A 14,802-nucleotide genomic window follows, 5' to 3' on the forward strand; every position below is an offset into this window, starting at 1 on the left:
CCAGTAGGATGATTCTTAATAAATGAAAGGAATTGGCTAAGCAGACATATTTGAGAACTCCTTTCCAGACAGAGATTTCATGGGAAAGTGGAAGAAAATGAAGTAGCCTGCTAAGAAAGAGCTATAGTTAGTTCTCTTTGACTGGTGCATAAGGGATCAGTTGGATCATTCTGAGTGATGAGAGTAGAGAGACTGAGATAGCGACAGGGGAAAGGAAAGGATGGATTCTGGAGATTGTTAGAAGAAGGGTCATTAGGACTTGGTGACTGATTAACAACCACAGGGAAGAAAAACTATGAGGATAACAACAGAACAGGCCTTACTAATAATATTTTTCTATGTGTTTTAATAATTTATAGTGCAAAAGATGGGATATTCCGCCGTTACCGTGGGCCAGGAATCTATGAAGATCTTCAAAATTATATCTTAGAGAAGAAATGGCAATCAGTTGAGCCTTTGACTGGCTGGAAATCCCCGGCTTCTCTAACGTAACTATTATTATTATTTTTTAATGGCAAGGTGTTATTAATATAACAGGGAGGTATCAACTTACCAGCCTATGGACTTCATAGTTATTTCTTGTTTTAAGACGACACATGAATGTACCTGATCTGTGTGGTGTTTCCTGTCTAGGACCCATATATGTTTCTGCTAATTGCTAGTATAGTAGAAATTAAGCATCCATTTTCACATGGCACAGAAAGCTTGTGCTCTAGTTTGTGCACTGCACCGTGCTAGCTGTTTTCTCCTTATAAAACATGGTGTTGAATATTATTTACTGTTCTTTCTTTTAAATTATTGATAATCTAAACATGTAAATCCTTCTTGAATTTTAGTTCATGAAGAAATTGCTATTTGTGTGTGTGTGTGTGTAAAATAAAAACTATGTTATCTTTGGTTGTCTGGAAGACTACTGCTAGGGGTAATTTCAGCCATAATGGCAAACTGTAATACTTGGTAGTAAGGTAGATAAGGTTAATCCATAATAACATTTTTCACAGTTGATTTTAATTTCATAGTTAATTTTCATACACATATACATACATGCATATGTATGATATATGTATGTATATAAATAGAAGCAATATCCCCAATGAAGCAGGAGCAAATCATGAAATATTTTGAATAAATGAATAAATCATCTACTGGCATCCTTTTAATACCCAGGAAAAACAAAACTAACTCTTAAAACAGCTTATCTCTGGCATCTCAGTCTACAAATATTTAAGCACTGAGCTTATTTCATGTAGTCTCTTAGATGCTAGATATTACAGCAGTAAATAGATATGTGTGGTCCCTTTGCTTCCTTGAACAAAACACTATAGAGATACAAAGAAAGGCTAGATAAAGATCACTTAAAAACACTTTTCCTGAAATAGATTAACTGTGGGTCACTGACCTCTGTTAGATGAAGGGACTTGAAGTTACTCTTCAGGGAGGACAGAAAGATATCTGAGGGCCAGAAGAACCTTGCTCAAGTAAAAGGCAGGAGAGAACTATCTCTATGAAAGGACACAGATGTGCCGAGGCCCCAAGTTGGAAAGAACATGATGTGCTGAACAGGGACCAGAGTTAAACATACTGCAGGGGAGAAGAGTAGTTAAAGGAGTATGAGAAAAAAGCTGGCACTGCATCTGAAAGGCCTGTAGCCACTGTGAGCAACTTGGATGTTAGCACTACAGATTCTGAGTAGTGGCTCCTAGAAGAAGACACTGGAGAGGGCAAGAGTGGGTGAGATATGGCAATTAACTTAGGTAAGGTCTAGCCTGGAGATAGCAGTGGTATGTATGAGCATGGCAGATCTGGAGATGGGGAAAACGATGTACTTTGAAGGTAGAGTGCCCTGAGGTAAAAGAGAGGGAAGATTCATGAAACACAATTCCCGGGCTTTAGGTTTGTGCATTTGGTGGATCCTGGTACCACTTACTGATGTAAGCAAGAGAAAAATTAAGGGTTCATGGTAAATTTGAGAGGCAGACTTATTTGTAGAGCTGTCAGGTTGAATGGAGGGAGATGAGTCTCCATGATCAAAAACAAAGAGTATATTATTAAGAAGGGGATACCTAGAGACAGAAGAAAGAGAAAAGTGATACTGACATATCCTCAAATTAACAAGTTTGGTGGAGAAGGAGTCATCAAAAGGAAACCAAAAATGAGAATCAATGCAGAAGGATAAGCTAGGGTGTGTGGTTTTGTAGAAACCAGGAGTGCTCCAAAAATGCAGGAGCAGCCACTTATGTCCCATGTTATGAAGAGGCGAAGGAAGGTCAACTCTAGACATGGACTTGAAAGAAGTGGTGAGAGTTCATTGTGGACTCTGTAAGTAGGGATATTGCTTAGTGAAATCAATTGAGATTTGAATGGGTTAAAGATAATGGTGAGGAAGTGAACACAGGGTAGACTACTCTTTGAAGAAGTTTGTCTGTGAAGCTGGAGGGCCATTGAGTGCCAGGGATTATCTGGTTATAAGAATGAGAATGGGCATAACAGGTCATGCTGATGACAGTGATCCAGCAGAAAGGAGAAGTTGCTAATACAGCAACAGGGAATGACAGAAAGAACAAAGCCATTACCAAACCAAAGGAATGGAATCCAAGGCTCAAATGGAGGAGTTGGATTATGATGTGGGAGATGTTTTCTGGTGTAACAGCAAAAAATGGGTGCAGGTGTGCAGCAGGCTCAGCTTTGGTATTGGGAAGACAGGAGAGAACACAAAATAGCTTCTCATTTCCCAGTGACAGGTAAGGAGTGTTCATTGGCTGGGAACATATGGACAAGTAGGGCAAATCAAGTTTAAAGAGAGGGGAAGAAGTGCCTGAGCTAGCCTCTCAGACTTTAAAATGTTGTAAGTACTCACTGATTTTTATGCTTTGAAGGAAGGCCCATTCTCTGGTCATATAATTTGCCCCTCAGGATTGTGAGCTGCTCAGGGTTGGGACTTTGCCAAGTATATAGAGTGGAGGGAGTATGGATCAGGTGATTTGAATGTATTTTAGAAGAGTGATTGAACTAGTGGGTGTAGGAATTAAGCTCGCTAAGAACAGAAGTGAATCCAGGAAAAAGGACTTTGTTTTGCAGAAATAGAGGAGCTGTCTTGGTGACTTCAGTTTTGTTTATTTTCCCTAGTATATGTCACTAGTGGTTCTCCTACTCTTTATTTTTTTAGGATGTCTGGAATGGCTGGTCTTTTTAGCATCTCTGGCAAAATATGGGTGAGTAATCTTAAATATATCCTTTATGATTATCTTTGCAGATGATTTTATAAAATGTAAATTTTAAATGATAAGAAAATAACACTGTATTTCTATAATTGCATTTTTTTTTCTTAGCCACACAACTACTGTCATATGGGGACCCCAATAAAAATATATCTTTGTGTAGGAAGGCACAAATTGAATAAAGAACATTGATTGCAGTGTCAAATCTTATTACTTAGATCAGTAAATCTCTTTGCCAAAGTTGAAAGGAATTTTACTTCATCTTATTTTCACACTGTCATAATTCCTATAGAGTAAAATCTATTATGTAATCCTAAAAGTGATTTCTGTATGTCAGGAGTCAACAACTACAGTATGAGGCTGGTCTCCAATTTTTTTTTGTATATATTTTATTTATTTATACATACAGAACTGGGGTACAGGCCAGAGGTGCAGGGGCGGTGAGAGGATTCACCAGATACAGAGTGGGGAACAGAACAGGCTGACGAAGTACACTGCTGAGGGGAGCAGCGGGCAGTCAGGAGAGGTCTGTCACGCCATGTGGTCACCTGCGGGGCAGGCAGGGATTGAACTAATGCGGAAGTGGCTTTATCTTCTTAGTGCTGTGCTTTAACCCACTGTGCCACTAGGGAGGGCCCTGATTTCCAACTTTTTATAAATAAGGTTTTATTAGAACACTGTCATATTTATTACCTAGTACTTATGACTGCTTTCAGTTTACTGTGGTGGAGCTGAGTAATTGTGATAGAGATCATCTGACCAGTTGCTTAAAATTGTTCTTTAAGAAAAAGTTTGCATATCTCTGGTATATATAATTGTAAAATTTCATTTTATTGAATTAAAACTATTATTTAGACTAAAATATTTACATTATATCTTGAGTATGTCACATAACTTTTTCTTCCCCTTTATGTGTACGGTGGGCTAAACTGCCAAATTTAACAAAAGTACTGTGAAATTAAATATATAGCCTTTGGAGCATTTCAAAAAAATCTTTAGAAGTGAGTCCCTATGCTATATTTTCTAATCTATGTTTGCAGAGTAGAATTTGTGATTGTCACATTTAGAACTTAATATTCAACAAGCTCATGAAGACTCTTTCATACATAATGATATATTTTGAGGAAAATTTAAGAACAACTTTTCATTTCCCAGTTTATCAGTTTTGTTTTATTCTTCTCATTATGATGTAACATACTAAACCTAGGAATTTTTTGTTGTTGTTTTTTATTACAGATGCTACATTGGTTACTTAGATTCAATAGTTTTAATTAGAATTTAACTTTTTGATACGCGTGTCAATTAGTATCAGAAATTAAACAATAACTGTTATTCTCCTTCTCTCCAGATAGTATGAGTTTCAGATGGTTTCTTTTTAGTATTTTAACATTGGGGAAACATTAATTTTAGAGCTAAGGACTACAAACTGGTAATCGAGAATAAGGTATACAGTATGTAGACCCTGGAGCCCACCTATCCTGACAGCCATTTGAGATTTCTGTAGCCTTATGATATCTAATTCAGCAGGGTAATTATAATGGGAGATAATGAGGAATCACAGAGCAAGGTGTTAACTTAGAACCAGCTTACGAAAGCTTAGATGAGAATTAATCATAACCTTTAAGCCTTGTTAAAGAGGAGTTATGCTTTCAAAGACAGTACCAGGCAAGATAGGAAATTGCTCTGGCCTTACATAACTTGACATTTAGTGCTTAGAAAAGAGTTTAGATAAGGAGTTACCGTTTTTCAGTACCTCAATATTTCAGTATAAATGATTTTAGTATGTGATACTATCATGTTAAGGCCAGGATTGGGTGAAATGTCATCTTCAGTCAGTCCTCTCACTCCTGTCTGTATAAAGGCAAATTAGCTTTTATCAATTGTCTCTTAGCATAGTATAATAGTATAAGATATGAGACACTTCTGGCCATGTTGTTGAGCATTTTTTTTTTAAGATTGTTTATTTATTCATACAGAACTGGGGTACAGGCCAGAGATGTGGGAGGGTGAGAGGATTCACCAGAGACAGTGCGGGGAGCAGAACAGGCAGATAGATGAAGTACACTGCTGAGGGGAGCAGCAGGCGGGTCAGGAGAGGTCTGCCTCACCATATGGTCTCCTCCGGGGCAGGCGGGAATCGAACTCATGCTGAAGTGGCTTAAGCTTCTTAGTGCTGTGCTTTAACCTGCTGCGCCACCAGGGAGGGCCCGTTGTTGAGCATTTTAAGGGACCAGAGTAGGAACCTTCCTTGTGATGAGCACATATAGTCTTAAGCAAGGATCATTATTTTCCACAGAAAAAAAATTCACTTTAGTAACCTGAAATTTAATTATATTGAATGCAACTATTTATTACTTGTGTGTGTGTGTGTGTGTGTATATATATATATATATATACACACACACACACAGTGAAACTTCAAGTAACAAGTATCATGGACCCTACCATTCTTAAGATGCTTTGAAATCACTGTGGATTCAGACAAATAGGAAAAGATTTATGTCTACAGTTGTGAAAACACAACTTGACTATTGAGACTTCAGTAATAATTACCTAAAAGACCACAAGATGGCAGGATTTCTCTAAGAAGTTCAAATCTTTTAAAGAGTAAGGTGATACAGGAAAATTAAAGTGGAGCTTAGTAAAATTAGAGGATGTTTTGAATGCTAACAAATGTGACTTAGTGATTCGGAGTAAATAACTGACTGAATTTGAGAAAATAACTTGGAGTATTTCTTGAATATTCTTTAATCATTTATTTTGCACTAGGGGGCATAAGACTGTTCAGGACTTGTAATTGCACATTATTCATTCTAACTATATAAGTAAAGCAAATGGGTGGTTATTATTTATAAAGCACACTCCAGAATACATACATTCATGCATCAGCACTAAGCAGACTGACTTTCCGCATCTTTAATTCTTTGGCAAATTTCATAGTTTAATCATGAGTCATCAAAAAAGTAAAAAATATAAACCATGTTCATTACACAGAATTTTCTAAAGTAGGGAACTGCACAATGCATTTTAGACCTTTTTTGTGAAGAGTTTGAACCAACCTTTTGATATCCCAAATACCTCTTTTACCTGCTGGACTATAGAAAGCTAAATTATTAATAAAAATCTGTCCTAGCTGAAGATAGAATGATAACCACTGCTGTAAGGACAGATGGCAATTTCAGAGTTGTTTGCATTTCCTGTGAATAAGGAAATGAGAAATTTGCCTGTGTCTTTTCTGTCTTCAATAAATAGTTATTGAATACTTTGATTACATGTGTCATTGTGTGAAGTTTTGGTTGAGTCTAGTATATATCTTTATGCTATATTTATGCTTTAATAAGAAATTGAAAAGAGGTATCTCTTTAGGTGATTTTATATCTGTTAACTTTGTTACTTTGGTTTACTTTATCATTTAGAACTGTGCCAAAATAAAGTATATTAAATGGGTTTAGCATTTATAAACTGAGAATGCAGTGAGAGTTACTGTAGTAATTTATATTTTGAGAATTATTAATTTGCTATTAAATGAATTCTATTATTAGAAACTTGGATTCATTTTCATCAAACTCTTAAGGTCTAGGTAAGTTATTCAGTCATAATCTCTGCAGCTGTGATATCTGACTTTAGTTCATTTCATTCTGTGCCCAGTCGTCACTCAGATTAAGTGGATGATTACTTTTGCAGCTAGAAGGGCCTAAAAGGGATGGTCACTGAACAGTCATGAAGAGTCATGGTTTCTGCAAGTTCATATCTAGGTGGGACTTAACTCCAAAATATCCATTTCTTTTCTGTAATTTCTGTGTGAGCTAGCATGAAGATGATTTCTAACTAAGTTTATAGCTCTTCATTTGTTTTTTGAGTGTTAGATATTAAGTAGAGTTGCAGGCAACAGTAAGTGTGAAGGGATGTGCCCTTTACTCAAAGATGAATAAAATCTCACATGCACATAATGGATTAATTAGAAAAGCTTTCTCCTACCTAATATTAAATTTTGGTTTTATGGGGATTCAAGAAAGTTGTGAAGGCTTGGTGATGGTAGAGAAATGAGAATATTTGATTAAAAAAAGAAAATAGAGAGACATTGTAAGAAGTTAATTCTCTTTAAGTAGTAACTTAGTTCTACTTAAAAATTGGTGAAGACCCCAGGAATTTAATTTCTTGTGGATGCCATAATATGAGTAAAAGTTGAGATGTAGCTATTTATTAGGGGGAAGGGACCAAAATATTCTTACAGTAGAGGAAGGAACTAGAGAAACAGTTCTACCAGAGTGCTACCAGATTATGAACTCCAAAGAAATGTAACACTTATTAGCTGTGACCTTGAATATCAGTCTCTGAGCAATATAAAATTTGACTTGTTCCTGAAGAATCATACAGAAGCATAAATCATGATGTATGACTTTTGTGTGAGCTCATATATGTAGAAAAACTTGCATACTGAATTATAGCTAGAGAGAAAGATTCAAAGATTCAAAGATTTTTCCATCTTCAAAATAAATAAGTTATGTTCTTCTGGTTACAGCATCTTCACAACTATTTCACTGTGACTCTTGGAATTCCTGCTTGGTGTTCTTATGTCTTTTTCATCATAGCAACCTTGATTTTTGGTCTTTTCATGGGTCTGGTAAGTTATACCACTAAACTTTTTCCCAGTCTTTAAAGCCACATTGGTTTCAAGGGAAACTAGAAAGCAGCCAAGAAATAACAGGCACATAAACAAACATCATTACTCTTAAGGGGTTGAATAGCATTTGCTTGTTTGTACTGCTTTTTATAGTATTTTGAGGTTGAGTTATAATGGAAAATTCATTAAATCATTGAATCCAAATCCTATCCCTTAAATATTCTGAGATACGAGCTGCCTATCAGAGACCATACTTAAATTGATAGTTTCCAAGATAAACAAGTCAGCAGCGAGTTCATACATTTCCTACATGACTGAAATACTAGTGATAAGGCCAAAGCTGTGAATTTCTTCCTTGGGTGAACAAGATGATTTTTGTTCATATCCTCCAGTTGACCCGCTAAACCTGAGTTGCCATTTAACATACACTTTCTGGTTTTCCTAAGATACTATATGTATTTTTCTATTTATGTATATAAGAACTGGAATTTAGGCCAGAGGTGTGTGGGGTTGGGGTGGGGGGTGGTGGAGAGGGATTCACTAGAGATAGAGTGGAGAGCAGAACAGGCAGGCAAGTCTGCTGAAAGGAGCAGCAGGCGAGACAGGAGAGGTCTGTTGTGCCAAGCTTTCTGGCTTTCTGGCTTGAAATTGAACTTATGCCACAGAGTCTGGTGATGAGGCTCTAAGATGACCAGTTTTATAAGATAATGAACAAGTAAATAATCATTATTTGAAGGACAAAAGCAAAATACAAAGTACATAAATGTTTTTCTTGGGTTTGAAAATCAGTGTCATTTGGTATCTTGTGCATTCTAGCTATACTCTTAGGTAAGAGTTGGAATAACACATTTATTAACCATATAGACAACTGTGTTTTAACAAGTTTAAATCTTTGATATATTTTTAAAAAATCTTTACCTACACTTGATTGATTTGATCGAGTTTTAAATGCTAAGCCATGGACTGGAATGCACTGTGCCAAGGAGCTTTTAGTTTATCAAAGGAAACTAGCTAGAAACTGTAGCTAGGCTTATAGTAAGAAAATGACTCCTTCTGGAATCAAGGTTGAAGGTAAAATTAATCAGTCATGTTTAAAATAACATTTAACTCTTACCATTAATGAATTTTTTTTCGCTAATGAGTATATTTAAAAATTTCTTATAGTACTCTTAAAGATTCTAGACCCTAAAATGTTTGTCACACTTGGAGGTACTCACTGGTGAGAAGAAGTCTATGTATAGATTAGTTTTGTTTGCCAGAAAGGTTTTTTTTTTTTTAAAGACCAATATTTTAGAGTAGGGTTATTTTCTTCTACCTTCATAATTCATCAGTTTTTAATGAGTCATGTGTAGACATTGACTTTGTGACCCCTGTCCTGCATTAATAGTATTTTTCTGTATTATATCACATTTGAAAACTAGTAAATTCTTCATGATGGCTAGGTCATTTTTTAAGGGCTTTTGAACAGCTTGCTAATTAGTTACAATGAATATCTGGTTCTAGAGCCATTGAGGTTCTTTGGTAATATCTGTCCTATAAAATTACTTTTTTCTTCCAGGTGTTGGTGATAATATCAGAATGTTTCTATGTGCCACTTCCAAGGCATTTCTCTGAGCGTTCTGGTAAGTATGTTTAGATAATGTGATAGAGTTTCTTTCAGAATTCTGTTTTGTGCTCTTGTAGAAAGGATTTTCTCCATTGTATATGCTGGGTACCCAAAGCATCACCACCGCCAAATACCTGAGATATGTTCTTTAGAGTGATTTGAGGAAAAATTAGGGAATTTTTTTTTTAAATTAGGGAGTATTCATTTTCTCAGTTGTTTATTCCCTACTATGCACTTCACTAATAAGTTAATGAGAAGTACGAGAGAGGAACCCACTTTTATTGAGTCACTAATGTACCACTAGCCATCTTAAGCCCGAGGCTTAAGAAAGCAGTCTCCCCCCCAAGGCTTTTAAAAAGTGCTTCTGGTATTTCTGGGACTAAATAACCCTGGATTTGAGTATTTTCAGTTCCTATTTGAGACTTTGCATGATGACTTTTTATGAAACTTGTTGAATTTTAAGTGGTAGTTGAATTAGCTTATATTTATAGTTCTTGAAGTTTTCAAGATTTTAAGGCTTTCATAGATGATGATATATGTTCTGTTCCTTAGATTTCTTAAAAGTCACAGAAACCCAATTTAAAGCAACTTAGCTCATATAAATATAATGTCCAAGGATGTTTTGACTTCAAGCACAGCTTAAGGATGTTAGATTTCTGTTTCCATGAGGCTGATTCAGTGGCTGTAACAGCCTCAACTCACATTTTTCAGTGTAGCAGTCCTCATGGAAAGAAAGTTTTCTTCCTTACCCTGGGTAAAACTCCTGGGAAGTATTCTTATTGACTCATCTTAAGTCACATTTATGAACCAATCACCATGACCAATGGGTGGAACCTCTACAAGGTACAAAATGCCAAGCATGAAGGCATCCATATCCACATGTCCTGCCAACATGAGTGAAATCTCCAGAGAGGGAATGAGAAGCTCTGGTTGGGGTGGGACTCCAATGAGACATCTGTCCCATGTGATAACAGCTTCAGATGGAGAGAACTGTCATTGCATCATTGTTTCATTTCACAGCTAACTGTACTCAGTTGATTTTGGTATGACCATTGGCTATTCAGAGAAGATTCTTTTCTTTTCCCTCCACAGAGCCCAGTCGAAGGTCAGATGAGGCTCATAGGGCTGAACGCTTGCAGGATGCAGAGGAGGAAAAAGATGATTCAAATGAAGATGAAAACAAAGACAGCCTTGTGGATGATGAAGAAGAGAAAGAAGACCTTGGTGATGAAGACGAAGCAGAGGAAGAGGAGGAGGAGGATAGCCCTACTACTGGTGCGGATGAGGAGAGGAGTGATGCCAAGGTCCAGGGGCCCCTGACAGAGGCCCAGAAGGAGGTAGAACTTGATGAGACTGAAGAAGATGTTCCTGAGCAGCCCCCTTCAGCTGACACAAAGAGCCCAGGAGACACATTGAGGCAGCGCAAAAGTCACCATGCTGATAAGGGGTCATAGGTTTAGTGACAGTATTTCCAAGAACAGACCAGAGGAATATCTCAGCTTCCCTCTGATTTGCAGTTTAAACCAAATCCTTACTTTTTCCTGAGTGAGCTAGCTTCTCTTAAAAAACAAAACAAAACAGAGCAACAATCTCTGGTCATGTGGTTTCATGGCATTAAGCCTCATGTATATAAATAAAACCTTCAGGCATGACAATCAGGGTACAGAAAAATAAACATGATGTTCAAATCTGTTTGAGGGCTTGGATGGGCATAAGTTAATTTACTTTGGGGCTAGAGAGTCTCCCTTATATCAAGGAACCCCGGGCCCCCAATCAGCCTATTCATAGGCAAAGCTGTAGGTAGGCATCAGATGCAAACCAAGCATCCTGAGTCTCTCAAGATACAGTTGAAATCTTGCCTCTCATGCTTGATACTTAATTTTATCAAACTAAGAAACATCACATGCCATAGTGTAGACTCACTTTCAGAAACAGAAATTGAGAAGGCTCTGGACATTATTTTAGAAAAGAGTTTGAATGTCATCCCATCCCTCCAAATCTCCTTTGTTATATTTTACTATGATCTTGAGTTTTATTAACTTTCCTACCTTGGGCCTACTGTCTCCCCACACTCTTCACCATACTTCCTTAGTGAGAGGGCTCAGACAGCAGCTGACTCTTGACATTAGTTGTATTTATTTTGATTTGAAGATTTAGAAATCAAGAACCACAACCATGAAATCTTGACTGCCAGGCATCTTAAATGAAATATTGTAACCTTTGGAGATTAAAAAGGAAGTAGGGATTTTATAGGAGACACTTTTGTTTTTTGCCAAAAAGTTTTTTTTTTTTTTTTTTCAAAAAGTCCTTCAGCATTATTCTTTTTAAAGCCAGAAGTTCCTAAGTTTTTCCTTCACAAGGTTGTCTTATAAAGAAAACTTGAATACTATGTTATTTTGTTTCTGTCTCAAGGGGATCCCTGGCTCTTGAACTGCTTTAATAATAACTAAAAAAACATTTCTGTTTTCCCTCAGTAATGTGCTTTTGGTGAAAGAATAATGAAAGTGAATATATCTGGAAATGAAAGATTTTGTTTCGTTTCCTTCTTTCTTAATCTTGTAAAGAATTGTATCCCTGTAAATCTCTCAATACTCAATCTACCAAAAGTACCCTAGAGGCTCAATTTCTTCTTAAAAATCCATCCATCTACTTTGGCCTCCTCTGATTTATGTCTTAGAATAAATTCACAAAATTAGATTCCAAACTTATGAAAGATGACTAACGTTAATCCTATATCCCTTGAGTCCAGACAGAATAACTAGTATAGGTTTATGAAATTCTAAAAAGTTTCTCTCATCTTTAAAAGAAATATGCAGTATACATCTATCTGGATGCTTAGCTAACCCTTTCTTTGTATTCACTTAGAACAGAGGCTCACTGAGGGAGAGGGAACTTTTGAAGCTCGCTATGCTTATGTAGTTGAATGGGCCTATTGGAAGCCTTGCACAAAGGGAGTTTTTATTCTGACAGAATCCCAATTCTAAAGATAGTTTATATTTCATCTTTCCTACTAATGAACCTGATAGTCATATACCCATTATGCTGACGTTAATTAAAAATTGCCAATAGTTTTTCTCTTCACACAACATAAACTGAAATTTTGAGACCAGTACAGTATTGACTGCAAGAACCTCAGCACGTGCCAGTTTCCTAGCTCTCCCACCATGTAGGTCTCCGGCAGACACCCACCCATGTACCAGGGTTCTGATGGTGCCAGCCCCATCTTCCTGATAAGGGGAAATTTCTGGACCAGGATGAACTGGACCTACCATCCCCTTAATGCATTTTTCTCACAATCAGTTGAAACAAAGTTTGCAAGTCATTAAGTTCAAGTTCAGTGTTATGGATCAGAACAGTTTCATTGTTCACCTACCCAGCCCCAACTCCAGTATTGAAATATTGTGTGTCTAAGTGACACATTTGACCAGAGCATAAAAAATAAAGAAATAAAATCTACTTGGCTTTTATAAATGTAAGGCCAGTTTCCAATTGGGCACCGAAGAGTACCTAATTATGTAATAAGAAAAATAAATGTATTTCCTTTCTCATTAACATTTAAAAAATTGGAGGGGAGAAAAAATTCTTGGAGAAGCGGATCCATTAAAAGCTTAAGTATCTGGCTGTGTGAACCATTTTCCCTGTTTTTTAACATCCTGGCAAAAAGGTGGGGTGGGCTTTTATTAAATGGTGCACATTTAACTTAAGTCCTTTCCACTTGAGGCCCTTAGGTTTGTTTTTAATATTTATGGATATAAAACAAAGGGGGGGGGAGCAGGCTAAAATAATTTAAATTAGATAAACATTTCAAAAATGTTACAGTTTTTTTCCAGTGCGTGATATATTTAATCCAGAAGCCAAGTGTATGGAAACATGATTTTGTTTTAAAAAAAATACACTGTCAGGTGTCCTGATACTGCAGTATCAGTTATTTTGTTTTAGAATAGTATTTTCTATAAATAAATATTGGGTGAAGTAAATGAAAGTAACCTTGACTTTTGGAATAAGGGTGCAGTGCTTTGTGTATGAGTTGTTGAAACAGCATACCCTTTCATGCATAAGGCGGAAAGGTTGAAACTTTTGAAATCCTTCTCCTTAGCTTCTTTTCATACTCATCCATTACAGGATCTGCTGAAACACACCAACTTATTCAGCGATCTCATTGATGCAACATACAGGTGGTTTCACTTCTCTTTCCCGGTGAAGTGCTAGCATGAGGTGAGAGACAGGACTTACTCAGTTTTGCAGAGCTTTGCACTGCATAGGTGCCTATTGATTCCTGGCAGCCACAGGCCTTTATGTAAAGAAATTCATTGTAGTGTAGTAAAAAGCAAACTCTAGGCAGGTTTTCTTTTCACAGTGGATAAAGCCAAATTTTGAATTTTTCTTGCCAAAACCCCTTGTTGATAGCTCTGGTGTTGGTGTCCTATATGATTTGGGTTTATATATGTCTGTGTAACTTGTATCCTGTAATAGTTTTGAGGTAAAACTGATAAAATTGTCTCGTAAAGACAAGTACTTAGCATGTGACTTTTTATTATCAAGTCTTTCAAGAGTGGGGTCTATGTGTTGATTTATAGGATGGAGAACATTTAAGGAGTCCCAAAAATGTGAATAAAGTACACCTGAAATATCAGGTGTATCTTAAATTGATGGGAAGTGAGAGAAAGAGGGAAAGAGATTGTTTTTTGCTAATGTGTATCAAAAGTTTGTGTTCTTCATCTCAGTATTGTTATTTCTGCCAGTATTATAAATATGTGGTTGACCCATCCTGTCAAATATAAAAACATTCTGGAAAGTGGCTGTAAATTTTTTGTGCCAACTGAAAAGTTCCTTTTTGTTTAGCATCATCTTTACCTCAGTCCTACGATTCGTTCCTCTTGAGAAGATTTTAACTTGTCTTGAAAAACCAAATGTGGAGTTAATCAAGTCTGATGAACAATAACAGGACAACTTTTTGAACATCGTTCCTGAATCCTTTAGATTTAGTTGCAAAACCCTTTAATGTTTCATACCAGAACAAGACCTTCAGATGGCTTGTGCTCAGTAAAATTTCATGTGAACTGTGATGTTGTGTATATGTGACTCATACAACTTTGACATGTTTCAGTGCAGTTTAATTTTATTATTAAATAGCTTCTTCATGCAAATGCAAATTTTATATTAAAATATTGTTTATTTGTATTGTAATTCATTGTAAAGTTGCCTCTTTGTAATAGTCTTATTAATTATTTAGCCCACCAATAGAATCATTATTCTCTTTATACTTTGGCTTCCTCAGATAGCACCTGCAACAGCTGGAATTGGAAATCAAAATTTGAGTTTCAAGCAGTGCATTGCCTATATTAGAAATTTAT

General features: G+C 36.4%; 1 protein-coding gene across 1 annotated transcript in view; it reads left to right on the forward strand.

The window, feature by feature from the left end:
* The window catches only part of TMX4 (thioredoxin-related transmembrane protein 4), a 31,821-nt gene extending 17,437 nt beyond the window's left edge, over positions 1-14,384 (forward strand). The window contains exons 4-8 of the mRNA XM_004687181.2: positions 360-488; positions 3,167-3,212; positions 7,741-7,842; positions 9,401-9,464; positions 10,541-14,384. Coding sequence (XP_004687238.1) covers positions 360-488; positions 3,167-3,212; positions 7,741-7,842; positions 9,401-9,464; positions 10,541-10,902 — 703 coding nt within the window. The 3' untranslated portion in view covers positions 10,903-14,384. The remainder of the gene's footprint in view (positions 1-359; positions 489-3,166; positions 3,213-7,740; positions 7,843-9,400; positions 9,465-10,540) is intronic.
* The last annotated feature ends 418 nt before the right edge of the window (positions 14,385-14,802 follow it).

The sequence above is a fragment of the Condylura cristata genome, unplaced genomic scaffold (assembly GCF_000260355.1).
Source record: "Condylura cristata isolate star-nosed mole 26May11 unplaced genomic scaffold, ConCri1.0 scaffold00022, whole genome shotgun sequence".
In the NCBI taxonomy this organism is placed as follows: Eukaryota; Metazoa; Chordata; class Mammalia; order Eulipotyphla; family Talpidae; genus Condylura; species Condylura cristata.